Source organism: Trachurus trachurus (assembly GCF_905171665.1).
Source record: "Trachurus trachurus genome assembly, chromosome: 8".
Lineage (NCBI taxonomy): Eukaryota > Metazoa > Chordata > Actinopteri > Carangiformes > Carangidae > Trachurus > Trachurus trachurus.
The window spans coordinates 20,477,521-20,492,822 of record NC_139905.1 but is presented as its reverse complement, the minus strand read 5'-3'; the positions used below and the strand labels follow the sequence as shown (position 1 = coordinate 20,492,822).

At 42.7% G+C, this 15,302-nt stretch overlaps 1 protein-coding gene across 3 annotated transcripts; it reads left to right on the top strand.

Moving 5' to 3' along the window:
• Positions 1-6,644: 6,644 nt before the first annotated feature.
• pecam1a (platelet and endothelial cell adhesion molecule 1a) lies at positions 6,645-15,302 on the top strand. 3 transcript variants are annotated; one of them, XM_083977065.1, is made up of 15 exons: positions 6,645-6,734; positions 6,847-6,870; positions 8,465-8,758; positions 9,509-9,817; positions 9,910-10,164; positions 10,297-10,575; positions 11,060-11,362; positions 11,449-11,727; positions 12,104-12,236; positions 12,364-12,431; positions 12,597-12,650; positions 13,061-13,141; positions 13,266-13,322; positions 13,919-13,941; positions 14,440-15,302. In XM_083977065.1, exons 1-15 carry the CDS (start codon positions 6,674-6,676, stop codon positions 14,581-14,583), a joined length of 2,364 nt encoding a protein of 787 aa, XP_083833191.1. In that variant the 5' UTR covers positions 6,645-6,673; the 3' UTR covers positions 14,584-15,302. The 3 variants fall into 3 exon arrangements, 2 of the variants coding, with proteins under 2 accessions (XP_083833191.1, XP_083833190.1); XR_014595561.1 differs by lacking the exon at positions 14,440-15,302 and having other exon boundaries at positions 12,368-12,431; XM_083977064.1 differs by lacking the exon at positions 14,440-15,302 and having other exon boundaries at positions 13,919-14,317.

Genomic DNA, 15,302 nt, shown 5'->3' with positions numbered 1-15,302 from the left:
GCAGATTGGATCAGGTGAATCTCTAATTCTGACCAATGGAGCAACAGGATGCAGGTATTCTCACATGTGCAAAGAAATACATCCACTCTAAACATGTGTGTGTATTCAGCCCCATCCCTTTTGTGTGTGTTTTTTTTCTGCAGTTCCACTGCAACACTGGGAAAAACACGACCATCTTACAACCGCTTTGAAAACATAAATGGTGTTTACACTCAATGATGAGAAAATATTAATTCTGGGAGGTGTGTTAAGTTAAGACTGTGTATAAGCAGCTTCAAGTCCTCACACCATGTAAGACATCACTGGTCTCTATGTATTCAACAACTCCACTGGTTCCTTCTATCGCAACAACAAAACGAAACAAAAAGCATTACAGTATATTACCTCAATTCTGAAGAACTGAATTATTTGCGGAGCAAGGATTAAGTATTTAATTGGTCCCCTGCAGACTTCTGGATCCATGTGACAGGGTCTTCTTAGCAGTACAAGAGAAGAGACGTTTGATTGATGTGTTCGATGAGAAACACGGCTTCAGTAAAACTAAAATCTTCTACAATTTATGCTCCACTGAAATAAAACGACGCCTTAAAAGCAGGATGGCATTTCTCAACGTTTTGTTTTGCCAAGAGGTGGCAAAGGGCAACTCTGAGCCTAGGACATCCATTTTAACTTAATTTTGTTCTAAGTTTTTTTTTTCTTTTTTTTCCAGCTAATTAGCGTTCCTCCCAAATGAGACTCATTGTTCTGCTATAAAGGCCAATGCCAGCAAAGGCTGCAGTTATGTAATGCTCCATCCTAACTCACTGTAACAAACGACTTTGTCCCTATACTTTTTCTATTTTTACGACACTTTTCTCCAACTGCTTCTCTCCTGTGTGCTGGTATTTTCATTTTTTTTTAAATGTGCTGTTATTGACATTTACTGAGGAAACAAGCAAAAATGTCAAACCATGTACCTCTAGTTGTATCCCCATCTTTATTTGGAGAGTAGCTGCAAGTTTTAACAGCAAATAGAAAGTGCATAAAAGTTCCACTCTTTTTATAAATAGTCAAAATCTTTCTCTCAGACACACTTTTATTTTTTCAGTCTCTATAACTCTACATATGTCCTGGGCAGAGCCAGAGGAGTAGTGTCAGTGCACAGAGGAGCTGGTCTTTTGTCTTTACCCCATGAATGAGCATAATGCTCACATTGATTGTGAGCGGGTTCTCCCAGATGCCCCTTCACTGTGAGAGGGGACCACGGGGTTTTGATCTGAGGTGAAACGCGTGCTTTAATCAGAGCCATCCTGATTAACTGAGGCAGCCCTGCTCCCTCAGGGGCTGATAACTTCACTAGCTGGCACTGCAGTGACTGGTGGGAGCAGCACATAACATCAGGTCGAACCCGACGACGAAATGTGCTCTCAGAGTGCTGGGAACAACCACAATCACCACAAGTGAAGAGGGTTTTGAAACCCTGCATGCAGCAGCTCTTTCTTGTTTCGGGGGCCTCTGATGTTGGAGCACTGACAACGGGCCTGCGTGACGGATCATGAGGCTCTCTTCCGCCTTTTTCTCAACGCTGTGCAGAATCTTCTTGGCTGTGTCAGCACTTCACTCTGAAGATGAACCAGCACCCATCGCATGATGTATGAGAACCCAAAGGAAGACTCCCCTCTCTCTGGAGAGCCTCCGTTTTCGGAGGAGGCTATTTAGAGCTTTCTCTGAGCCAACCCACACACTGCTGTTACGAGAGGCATCTTGTCGACACTTTTCCTGTCTCTCGCTCTACATGGCTTTCCAAACAAAACTCTTCAAGTTTTGGTTGTCATTGTGTGTAACTTCTAGTAAAAAAAAAGTGCTACTGGATAGACATTGGTTTGTAAGTATGAAACCCACAGCCCATCCTTGATCAGCAAAGGCCCATGTGGAGATGGTCTGTGTCATACTGTGATCCTATCTCAGCCCAGTGGTCACGCAGTACAGACAGCACGACCACAATGGTAAGAAAAACGTCAGCTGAAAGGTCACTTAGCTCTGCCCTTTACTTTACAGCTAAGGCTGCTGGCAGCTGCAATAGCGAACAAGTCTCCCCACAAAAAGTGATTGAGAAGTGAATGACGCCCTCTGTGACTACAGTGATTAATGCAATGAAGGCAAAAATGAGATAATGTGAAAACTTCAGACCATATGCTGTTGGGTGTAAATATGGTCTATTGACCTGATGAAGAGCGCACTGCTCGAAACGTTGTCCTTTTTATAGTCCTCTAATAAATGTTTGTATATTTGGGAGCTCCTACAGTGTTGCGAGTCCTTTCTTGTTTTTAAATATGGTCTACCCAGATTTTTTAATTATTGGGGCATTTCTGTGGTCTTACACCCTCTGACCCCCCACATGTCACTGAAGTTTCAACTTGCAAGATGAAACACAGAGGCAGAGGTTTGAAAGCTTCACCTGTGTGAAACAACAAGACTTTTACATTCCTCATATTTAACATAAGCAGGGTCTTTCCGCTGAGTTTGAGGTTTAGTCAGCACTCTTTTTAATAGCAACGTCTTGTTGCATCTTCTTATTCTGCAGTGGTTTAATGGTGACTGGAGAATTAGTGCCACCAAACATGGGTCTTGATGCCTTTCAGATCTCATCCTCAAAGGCCCTGTCTTTTTGTAGCCCTAATGAGGGGAAAAAACAACAAGTGGTTTCAGAAGAACTGATTGAGTTACAGGGCAATTAGTCTTTATGTCTTCTGATGTCTGCATAATGGAGTTTCAGTCACACAGATGTGATCCTCTCCCTCTATCTGTATCTCACCAGGATCTGCTACAGAGGAGTGTGCTGCTCAAGGACGCTCCAGCAGGGTGGATCTTACCAGAGCCGTACAGAAAAGGGGGAGAAAAGGGATTAGGCTCATGTTCAAACTGGCATACGAACAGAGGAGGCATTGGATCCAGGTTTTTTTTGTGGAGAGGGAGGACACAGCAGGTGTCTAAGAGCAACAGCTCCCCGTGGAGTTTCAGATGGAGCTGTCCACACACATGCATGCATGCCACGGATACAGGTGCCGCGATGCACACATCCGTGTGAGAGCTCACCGCTAATGTTCTGCAGTACGGGACATGAGCGATGACTTTCGTCCGCGTCCCCTCTGCTTCACTGTCCGACTGTAAACCTGCTGCTGTTCAAGAACATGGGGCATTGTCTGATCCTCCTCCAGTAACCCTGAGAGAGTCAATGCAGAGAGCCTGTCACAGCCAAGCCTCTTGGATCATTTATTATTGATTCTGCAGACATGAGGTGGGTGGAGCAAGGAGAGCAGAAAGAGACAGAGAAAGTGAGAGATAGTCAGCCGTGAGGCCTGTTCGGAAAAGAAAAATAGATGTAAAATGTGATGTAGAAGAAAACAGTCAGGAAAAAACCAAAGTCAAAGACACCAGGGAGAAGAAAGAGACTTTGACAAACATGAAAAGTGGGAATTTAGATGAGTTATTTAGATAAATTAATAAAACAGAAGGGTCATGACACTTGAAGAGACAGGTGGTAAAACAAAGATGGAGTTGTGGTTGGCTGAGTGAGGTTGTGTGGGGCAGATTCCCTCGATGCTTCACTTTGTAGCAACACGCCCGTCTGCCTCCTGCCTCCTGCCTCCTGCAGGCTGTTGTGCCAGAGGCAGAAACATCTCCAGGTCGTCCTTCAACTGTGCTCTCAGTCCTGGGTCACCCGGCCCCGATGTGAGGCTCCGGAGCTCCCTCGGGACGCAACTGGCTGCTCCCTGTCAAAGCACACCATGCCAGCAAGCAGGAGATGGAGAGTGGCTTTGTAAAGTCAACATTTGGATGTGGGTGTCAGAGTCAGCCTGATAGATCCACAGACAGCAAACAACCTGTAGATACATTTCTTTTTCCACTCTAGTCTACTCCCACATTAAAATCTCCTCTTCCATTTGTTGTATTAAACCATTTGTTCCGGTGTGTGTCCCCTAAAAGCATAATAGTATAAATGTACATGCTAGAGTTTCCACAAAAGCTGATTGCTCGTAATTAGGCCCTCGAGATTTTTGCCTCTGAGCACGAACAAATTTCCCATCTCTCATCTTTCAATGGAGTGTTTTATTATCCAGAAACATTTCCCATAGGCCCAAATAAAGTAGAAGTCTAAATTAGTTTTACTCAGGTCTTCATTTTCTCTTCCTCTTCAGATTAACATGTAACAATAGCAGGTCCTAATGTAATTCACAGCAACATTGAGCGCAGATCATTATGTTTCAGTTTTAAATTCCCCTCAAAAAAACTTCACGACCACGCACTCATGCATTTGCAGCACTTTCTGTGTAAGACTGCAAACATGAGACGCCTCACCACGGCGGTCGAATATTAACTCACCGGTATCCATATCACAGCAGAGCCGGCAGACCCAGGACCTGTTTGGCAGTCTGAAAGTCTTCTTGAGTCAGGCGGGCAGAATAGATCCCAGAGTGAAGACATCAATCACATCGCCACCCTGGATCCATCGAGACCCATGCGGTGTCAGTGGTACAACCGCCGCCACCATCAATCACTCCCTTCAGCGCAATGCACTTCTTACAGTCATGAAAATACAGTAGGCTAAGTGCACGCAGACACTATTGTACCTGAAGAATAAGTCATGTCAAAACGTCAGGTCATTACCTCCAGCCAGCATTGAGACATTGTTCAGGAATTTGAAGGTTGCAGGAGACTAACACAGCCATGTCTGACTCTGTGTGAGGACATGTGTGGAGGATAAACACTTCCTTATCGAGCCACACTGGTGTCTGCATGGTTGTCCTCATCCCAGTACAGATCAGGTGATGGAGCAAACATTCATCCTAACTCTCACACCACAGAAGTTTAGTTTACATGCCAAACTGACTTTTAATTTGAAAGGAGCCAGTACAAGATCTTCAAGGTAAAATGCTCTAAATGTAAGCGCAGCGCCCTCGGTGGCAGATTTCAAGTAACTGGAAAGCAGAGCATGCTCCTTATTTTGCAAACGCTCCCTTCCTGACTTTACTTGCTATCAGCATTGCATAGTTAGTGCAGGGGTTAACAAGACTGTGCCTCTTCTTTTGTGCCACTAAACAACACAAACATCAGGAGATACCAAGTAAACTGCTTAAAACTTAAATCTCTTGAAATGACAAATAATTCACTTACCAGTCAGGCAATGACTCAAGCACTCTCTTCTGATACTGAATGCTACCATTCATGATTTGCGGTGGTACGGCAGCAGATGTCAGACAGAATAGTCTCCTACCAAGGTCACCTCTATAGCAGCTGTGTAGAAGACACACTGCACCTCTGTGCTGCTTGAAAACATTCTTTATTTTTTTTGTCAATTGTGGAACAAATGAGAGTGAGTGGGAGCACTATGCAGATAAAACTGCTCATGGAGTCCCAAGCACCTTTTTTTGTGTTAATCTTCAGCACCTCTTAGTGGCTGTAGTTAAGGATTGCAACATGCTGCATGCTGCATACATAGTGTAAGTCTGGAAATACAAATGCAACCGCCTTCTTGATATTAAAGATATTTGCACAGTTTTGTATCTGTGACAACAAAACGTATAATTGCTATTTGCAGTCTGTGATATTAATATTCTATGCACTTCCAGAGATACTGTGAGGAATACACAGAGACGGCAGAGTGACTGCTCTCTGGAGGAACTGCGTAGCCCAAGGCTTTTTATTTGATAGGAAAACACCCTTGATAACTACATATTTGTTGTGCGATTAACACCTGATCAACAATACTGTGTACACACTCCAGTCTAATTTCTCATTGGCTGAATAGCAGATGAATTGCAGGACTGATACAGTTATGATTTAATTTGACATTCCCTTACGTTGTGCATTTTCTCTAAATCTCCTAATCACTTTAAGATTTTTTCTCTTTTTGTATGTGTCCATCATATATAAACCATCAGTACACACTCTGCAGTTAAAGCTCGGCAGTTCCTAAGATCTTAGTTTGTATCCTATAAATGATTCAATGGCACCATTATAATTTCATTTCACAGTTTTTACAAGAGGGTACCAAGCACTGGAGAGAGGATTAAACTTGGGGTATAGGTGGCGAATGTTTTGATAAGGCTTAATATATTAAATAAGAGATTGGATTACGGCTCCGTGGGAACCCCCTGCGGTTCAGTAAAGTAGCCGCAGATGACATTAACAATTTAAGAGGTGAGCCTGTGGGCCAGGCAAAGTAGAGCACAACCTTTATGTCGCTGCATAATTGTTGATGTGTTTGGTGCTTGGGTCCATCTATCAGAGAAAGCAACAGTTTGATAACACCATAGAGCATGCACTTATCATAGCGCTAAGTGAGTGTTATTCATAATTAGGTGTTAAATCATGTCAGAAACCAGATTCATGCAGAGCTCAGATCCATTTCTTAAGGCTCCTAGTGCAACATTGTTGAAACTTATCTCCTCTCACACACTAATAAAAACACTGTATTCTTGAGGAAGTTGCAGCCATTTCCTGATCAGTAAAGCAGCATAAGGAGTAAGTATGATAAGATGAGGAACACCCTCTTACATGTACCACACTTCCACACTCCACCTCTCCCTTCCTATGGCCCTCCCCTGTTCTTCAGACTGGCCCTTGTTGCCCCTGTCTCTGCCCCTCTGTAGCTGTATTTTAATCATACAGCAGTGGACCACCATCACTCAGGATGGACTCCAGGCCACCCAACCTGCTGCTGCTGCTGCTTCTCACCAGCCACCTGCTCTTCGGTAAGGACCCTCTGTTGAGCTGCTTCAAAGACAAAGGCTCTACCTCCAATTAAACCCTTAAAATCTGCTGATTCTCACTTCTGTTAATTCTTATTCTTTTCTTCAAACACAGTGCAGTGCGACACAGGACAGCCAGGTAAGTGAAATTGCATTATACTGTACTGTATCCCTGACTCTTGATTAATAACTAGCTCAGGGTTTCTCCAGTGTTGAGACAGTTTGAGGTTATCCAGTCCTTGCTGATTTAGACAAGACAGCTATTTTTACCACACACAGTTATTTTTCGCTGGAAATGGGCATTGTATTATGCACTCCTGGCCTCCTTGATGTTCTCAAGTCTTTAATGAGATTCATTGAAGCTATTTTTAGTTGTCATAGGTGAGCCTGGGTATTTCTTGCACATCAGCATGAATTTGGATTAACCTCTCAATTTTTGCAAACAGCACGAATTTGAACTAAAATGCAAATTAATTCTTTTGGAACAAAATTTATCTGGGGTTGTAGACAGCCATAGAAGCAGTCAGGAATAAATTATCATTTGGGTAATGTGCTTTTTTTTCTCTCTAAGTATTAAATGGCAAAATTGAAACCGTTTTCATGTGGGCAGTAGCTGGTTTGGTTAGCTTAGCACGCACAAAAACCGAAAAGTGCGGGAAACTGACGACTTGTCGCGGTTGAAATCGACCTGAGGTCTTTTTGGGACCTTGAGGTTTTATTTTCCTACAGATTAAACAAAAGAGATCCATCCACCACCAGCCGTACTTGCTTATCCATGCCGAGTCGCTGGAGCCAATCCCAGCTGCCACAGGGTGAGAGCAGCGTTCACCCTGGGCAGGTCACCAGTCTATCACGGGAGCCAACATAATAATGAGACAATCAATGCACACACTCTCACAATCACACCTACAGTCAATTTAGAATTCGGAACGAACGGGAATCGAACCCAGAACCTTATTACACTGAGGCCACAGTGCAAACCTCTGCACGTCGTACCACCTCACTAAAGATCCGACATGTTAATTCATGAACTTCACTAGTAGGTAGGTAATACAGTATATTGCTTGGCTAGCTGGCTCCTGTTTTCAGTCCTTGTGACAAACGAACCAGCCTCATATTCTGCATGAAGACACTGGTTGTTATTTCTCTTCAAACTATCAGCAAGGTAGTGAATAATTCTTTTTAAATACTTCTCTAAAATCACAACTATGTATGTATTCTTTCACAAAGCAATCAAGGTCAGTGTCGAGAATACATTCACTCACTCTATATATTCATTATTTCTGCAGTGGCTGAATGAGTACAGTCATTCACTGCCTCAGCCTCTCTTCATCACAGAGCCCAGTGCGCACGCCAGCTGTACTTTGAGGATGTGGACTATGTGATTGTTTTGTAGCAGCTGAGGCAGGTCACAGTGTGTTGTTGTTGCTGAGGGAGAGCAGAGGCAGGGATAAATCAACAGAGCTCCCCCAGGGGAAGGAGAGGGTCAGACACTGTTTGTTGAAGCCTTTTCCTTCCTTCAGCAGCTCCTGCTTACTGTTCAGCAGACTGAGGGCTGGGGAGCGCCTTCACCTTTATTGTGGAGAGAATAATAGACCCTGACTCTCGTATTGTATTATTGCTTCACTCCTTTGTGTTGATTTTTAAATAAGCAAGACGTGTAGGCAAATGAAATGATTTCTTTCTGATGTGCGTGCATGCTTGTCTTGTCTGTGCGACTCTGGGATCTACAGACTATACCATAGATGGCGTTGACCTCTCGATCCTACCAAGAACCACAGTGGGGAGTGGGGAACCGGTTACCATCGGCTGCAAGGTCAGAGTGAGCCATGCCAACATCCCGAACCTGAAGCACACTTTCCAGATCAAACAGGATGGTGCTGTCATCCACTCTTCTACAACTACAGAAGACTCAGTTGCATATGAACTCAACCCAGCCAGGGCTGCAGACTCTGGAGTTTATGGCTGTCGGGTCACAGTCAAAGACAAGAGCAAAGCCAGCAGTGCCTTGATACTCAGCATCATAGGTAAAGGTTACATTTTCACAAACACGTTCACACATTCACCAAAGCATTTATATTTGCTTTCGTCTCCTACGGATAATGTAGTTAAATGTAAAAAAAAAAAAAAAAAAAAAGGCAATATTTAGCTAGAACTCCCCATATAACAGCACAGGTGGAGGGAAAAAGTCAACTTAACCTAGTGAGACAAAATCACTGGTATTTTCTTTTTTCAGGTTGATGAATAATTCACATTGCTGCCTAACATTTCTACCACATGACAGAATACCTTAGAGGACTTCCTGCATTCTACTGTATAAATAACTATTTTCAGACAACGGAAAGTTTCTCGAGTTACATATCAATCATAGAGAATATTTTGGCTCTGTTATTGCTTTGCAAAAAAACATGTTAAAATCACTAGGGCAAACAATAGGAAATGGTTGATGCTATAAAATCTGTACCGACATGTTTTTTGTATTTCTCCTGCCGTTATGTAAAGCAAACTTATTTACTTTAAATTAGTGTCAGGAATGTACATATACGCCTTTGGCGTTAATGTGCTGCAAGATAAAAGATGGATAATTTTTCATCAAACTCAGAATCCACTTTCTTTTCTTTGTTTCTTCTTGGCAATACATGTTTTTGCACAGCCAACCAATACATCCACCATACCCCAGCAGTATGTGTACTGTTACATCTGAACAACCAGTATTAGTGTGTAATATTAGTAATGGCTTTGCTTTCCTCTGTTCTGTTGGGTTTTCCTCTCCCCAGGCCTGCAGACCCCCATCCTGTATCTGAGTAAGACTATTAAGACTAAGACGTTCTATACGGGTGAAGACTTCAAAGCCACCTGCAGTGCACCAGAGGAGAAAGGTGTCCTCAGGTTCAGTTTTTTTCAGATATTTCAAAACAAAGAGCCTGAGAAGATAGCACAGTTAGCGCCCACTGGGAACTCATCAGAAACCACTCTGGTCCTGAAAAGCGCTGGAAACTACACCCTGTACTGCAGCTATGATATCATTTTGGTTTCTGTGACCAGACCCTCCAACCTCAGCAACGAGATTGAAATGGAGGTTGAAGGTGATTAGAAGAGTTATTATTATGTCACCATGACAACATCAAATTCCCTGTCAAATAATATGCAATTAACTTTTCCTGTATGTATTTTGCAGACGCCCAAATTTCCCTCGAAATTGACGTCAAACCCCCTCTTGGAGTTTTTGAGGGGGACCTGTTGGAGGTGGTCTGCAGAGTGAAGACTTCACTGAAGAATGTTGAAGTATTTCTGAAAAACAACACTAACATCCTCAAGAAAGCCTACGGCAGCTTCAGTCATCAATTTAGAATATATGAGTCTGGGATGGTTGTGTGCAAGGCAGAGTGGAACACCGTGCAAAAAGAAATCGGCCAGAACATCACAGTCAAAGGCAAGTACGGGATACCCCCCTCATTACGTACTTTCTCACTGTATGTTCGAAGTCCTTTTCTCTTTTCATACTAAAATATATTTTCTGCAAAGATTTACTTTATTTATTGTTTTTGTGACCTGATCCCAACAGAGTTGTTTTCAAAGCCAATCTTGACTTTGAAGAATGTTGAACTTTTTGAGGGCGACCGCATGGAACTGGCCTGCTCTGTCTCCCGTTACGCTCGTGAGAGGATCAGAATGGATAACATCCAGTTCTCCATCTACAAAAACAACAGAAAAATCAACTCTATGCAGAACTACATTCGCGTTGCAAACCCGAACGAAAATGGCAACTACACCTGTCAAGCACGATCCATTCATGAAAGCAACATTGTCAAAGAAAGCCAGACACTTGCTGTTAAAGCCAAAGGTAAGTCACAAATTATGATTACTCTACAATTTAGAAGGTTTTATTTGAGTCACTTGGATACAGATGTATATGGTTTAAGATGACATTGCTCTGTAGTTGGCATTTTGGATTTTAATTGACCTTGAAAACTGTTGAAATTATTGCCTTGAAACTTGCTTTCATTCCAACCCTGACATCTCATTTATCCATCACAAGGTCAAAATTTCAGTTACTCCAACCTCAAAAAACGAACAAGGTTCCCGTCCCCGCCGAAGCTGCACATTGTGTTTAGTGCTACTTGTTGCAAAAGTTAGCCCAGTATAAACCAAGGTGGTGAGCATGGTTAAACTGATACGTGCTGAACATCAGCATGTTCACATGGTGATCGTTACATTAAACTCGCCACTCAGTACAGCTTCACAGTGCTGTTAGCATGGTTGTTGCCTTGTTTGTCTGGGTCTTGTTAGTATCTGTTGTCCAAGCGGATGTTTGTCTTTGTCCCCAGTTCACGTTTCCAAACCTGTGCTGAGTGTGGTTGGGCAGACACTGGTGTTGGGAAAGAACTTCCAGGTCCTCTGTGCCAGTGAACATGGCAGTCTGCCCATTACGTACACCCTATCAGGGCCTGATAAGAAGCCTGGTGAGCCAAGGGTGGTGAGCACGCCAGGAGAACAAGCCATATTTAACTGCTCTGCCATCTTTGAGAAGTCACTCTTCAAGAATTTCATTTGCCACGCCAAAAACAGTAAAAACAGGCCATCCGCTGTAGCAGATGGGAGCCAGCTTCTCCGTTCGACCGACATCATAGGTGAGATGCAGAAACAATGACAATCATTTAAACTACTGTGAAATCATTGTGCTCTATGAGTCTAATGTACATTTTACTCCCTGCAGAGCCTGTGTCAGAACCAGTGTTGACCATAGCACCCAACATGGGAGATGTATCTGAGGGTCAGGATGTGACTCTCCTCTGCTCTGTTCAGAGAGGCACTACCCCCATCGTCTTCGCCTGGTACACTGTGCGAGAGGGTGTCCTCATTTCACAGCGCTCCCAGATGCTGAAAGCATCATACGTCATACGCAATGTCAAAGGACAGCATAGAGGGGAATACTACTGTACGGGCACCAACGTGGCCAACGATACCAAAAGTAGTCGCACTATCATGATTGGAGGTATGTGTCACTTTTGGTTGATAGCAGGGAACACTCTGGGACTGTGAGGATCAATTTTAGTTTGGATTGTCACTGTGTTCAAGAATTTGATGTATGACAGTGTACTATTAGACAAAGAGGACTAATAATACGTTTTTCAATGTGTTTCACACCATAAGGGCACAGAGATGCTTTTTTTTTTTTCTTCGACTCAGCATTTATTGGAATACTTGATCACCTAGAATATGAATAATAGACTGACCTTAACTGAACAACAGACTTGTGAAATGAAATGTTTATACTTGCAAGTTGTAAATGACATAAACCAGAAAGGTTTGCTCTTAGTTAGTGACTGAACTTTGACTTCTGAGTTTTATCACTTTGATTTATTTTACAGTGAAGATGGCTGGCTGGAAAAAGGGTCTTATTGCAGTCCTCTGCATCCTGCTTATACTGGCCTTGGTCCTTGTTTTCGCCATTAAAACACGTCTCCTTCATTTCAAAAGGAAAAGAACAGACAGGCTGTCAGTGTGAGTAACATTGGTTCTTATCAAAAATCAATGTTTTGAAGGTGAAGTAAGGAGAGTTAGAAGAAGCATGCTAACGCCCTCAGAGCTTCCTGCTTGTGCTAAGCTAATTGTGTCCACCTCGTCTTAGGAAGTCAGCCAGCACCAAAGTGGAGCGCCTGAGCCTCACCCAGGCCGAGGTCAACGAGGCTGCAAATGGTAAAAGCCTCTTAACCTAATATACAGTAGATACAGGCATGTAAAATGTGTTTAAGAACAATTTAGTCTGAAATATGTTATCTTTGTTTACTGTTCATTTTTAAGCATGTAAATTCATACTGATTCAACAGCTGGTGCTGTGTTGGTCCTCTCTCTCTCTCGTAGTCACACCAGGCATGATGGGAAAGAGTATTTGGAGTGACCAAACGTCAGGCTCTGGTGAGTAGACTGAATAGACACACAGCTTTTAACTGTATGTATTCTTGTTAAGGATGAGGCTGGTATTAATCTATATTTTTCTAATCCCTATCCTCTCCGTGATCCTCCACACATCACATGTCCTCAACATCTGGGCACTGTAGTTTTCAGCAAATATTTTTCAGCTAATATAGATCATATATTTGTGGGGACTATTTTCAGCTGCAGATTAATACACATGGTGCACTAGTGGGTACGATCAGCAGCAGGGTGGTGTATGTACCCAGAATAAACATTTGTCAACAATGTAAAGAATATAGAATATCAGCAGCCATATCTTATGACTTAATTCAAGTGCTATATTATTTGCAGTTTTTAACGTAATGTGAGAGTTTAAGTTTGTCAGTGCCGGTTACTGTTTTGTGCTACAGAGACCGATGACCAGATCAGTGTGACTCCTACAGAACCTGAGTACAAAGAGGTGAAGACCAGTCAGGCTGACCCTAACAGAGGTAAAACTGCCTCTGAGCTTCAATGGGTTTTTTTTCAAATCTGTGATATAACAGTTGTTAAACTGAATCAATCTGACCTGAAAAACATTGCCCTAAAAACAATTGTGTGTTTGTTCCACATTAGTTCCAGTGGAGACGGGCACAGACACCGCGTACAATGAAGTGAGGAACTCCAAGCAAGGTATGACTAACATCCTGCTCTTCACACACATCCCACTTGTGCTATGAGAGAAACCAGGCCACAGGCTGACATTTGAAAAAAAAAAAGCGCCAGGAAACAGGATCAACTCCAACTGTAAACATCTGCATTGTTAGTGAAAGAATGTCCCATTAAAACAGAAGGCCCTGTCGCCAGGTGTCCACTTCCTGCTTTCATCAAAAAGAACTTCCTGTTCCAACAATCAGAGCCAAACAGCGGGTACATCCGTTTGCACTAAGTGAGAAACGCACTCCATTGTTTTGTACTCGTGGGGGAAACTTTTGCCCAGTGTTCAGTCATTGACTCCTAATAACTCCTGGCAGTTCGCACGTCATTGTGTGTCTCACAATGATGCAGCAGAAGCAAAGGAGAACATACATCTGGTTTGTTTTGTGCTCCTGACTCATAGGAAAAGACTTCATTGCGCTTAAGTGTGAATGTATGTGACGTGATAAGCTGCTCGTTTCCCGGGAGCGGGGAACTGTTCGTTGGAGCGGTGATGAGTGTGTGTGGGCTCTCTTTTAATCCTCACACTCCCTTTTGTTTCCTGAGCATGTCCTCTGGCTTTGTTTTCACAGGTGTTCCAGAGCAAGCTGATGGTGTAAGTCGCAGCCCACACATCACACACACGTCGTGCATACAGTGCATGCGCATATTACAAATTGGAACACAGACCCATGAATCTGTTGTGTCTTTGCTCAGAGAGACCTCTCACGGACAGACACGGTTAATAAACAGAAACCCTGTGGAGTCAGTGTTATTGTTTGCAGGCTGTTGTAGGTAACTGAAATGGTTTATTCAAAGTAAAGCAGAGTGCTTCATGAATCCATTACAGTTTGCTAATAATTACCCAGGGAATATCCAGCAAAGAATCATGTAATTTTGCACTAATTACATTCGTTTTTGTTATAGTGAATGGATTCACATTTGGAGAATTTAGAGTGAATATTAGGCCTATATTATAAATAGTCTGTGTCACAGTCTGACGTAGGCAACAGTGTCATGCAGTGACACTATATTAATCAATGTCATCAATTGGAGTCATTTTTTCTTTTCTTCACATCAGCTTCACATTTCATTTTTTGTCTCTTCTCAACAGACATCAGTGGAGTATGCACAACTGAATCATGATACAAATCATCATGGTGACCACAGCGAGCACGCCAACTTCTCTGTCCAGGATGAACACATGAACACCATTGATAACAGTGTTGACACCAACACTGCTGTCGATGGGGAATGAAAATATGACCCAAAGGCAGACTGATAGCTGACCAACGAGAATATTTATTTGCTTATTTATCCAGCTGTTCATCATAGCTGGAGTCTTTTGTGCTGAAAGACCTTAAACAGCCCTAAGCAATTACACTTTTTGTACTTTTGGTATTTTTGTAACACTCTGCAAAGACCATTCCACACTGTAAATTAAATTCACTTTGCTTTACCTCTGAAGGACAAATGAAATGTTTTTGTCATTTTTCCCCCTCTTTCTCTCTTTGTAAGTTTCTTGCCAAGACACTGAAGGAGAATGTATGTTGTGAACCCTAAGGAAAAGACATTCAAATCTATATCTTTCAATTCGTGACAGAATCTAAATAATTAAATTGAATTCAGCATAGGAGTGATAATTACTTCTTTAGTGATGAGACTGGATTCATCAGATCCCTCTGCTCTGTGAGAACCATGCTTCTGTTTAAACCACTAGAGGACAGACTTCAGGCAGTGCTGCATGGAAACTTAGTGCCATCTGGCTGTGATCGCCTTTAATGTGTGGAGGCCTTTCTCTGTGTTGCCATCGCATCAGGAGATATCAGTTTCATTTTCCATTATCTAAGGTTTAATTGAATGATATAATATGAACCTCATTCAAGGTCTGCATATACACTGGTATGTTTAGCAGGTCTCTCAAGGCTGTAGGCTATGCACAACGACACAGCTGAACCCATGACATCAGAGGAGGAC

Excerpts from the sequence above, each read along its gene's own strand:
- pecam1a (XM_083977064.1), top strand. The coding sequence starts at position 6,674 with ATGGACTCCAGGCCACCCAACCTGCTGCTGCTGCTGCTTCTCACCAGC. Across the intron at positions 11,363-11,448 it reads CCGTTCGACCGACATCATAG|AGCCTGTGTCAGAACCAGTG; the intron begins GTGAGATGCAGA and ends TACTCCCTGCAG. Across the intron at positions 12,651-13,060 it reads TGACCAAACGTCAGGCTCTG|AGACCGATGACCAGATCAGT; the intron begins GTGAGTAGACTG and ends TTTGTGCTACAG.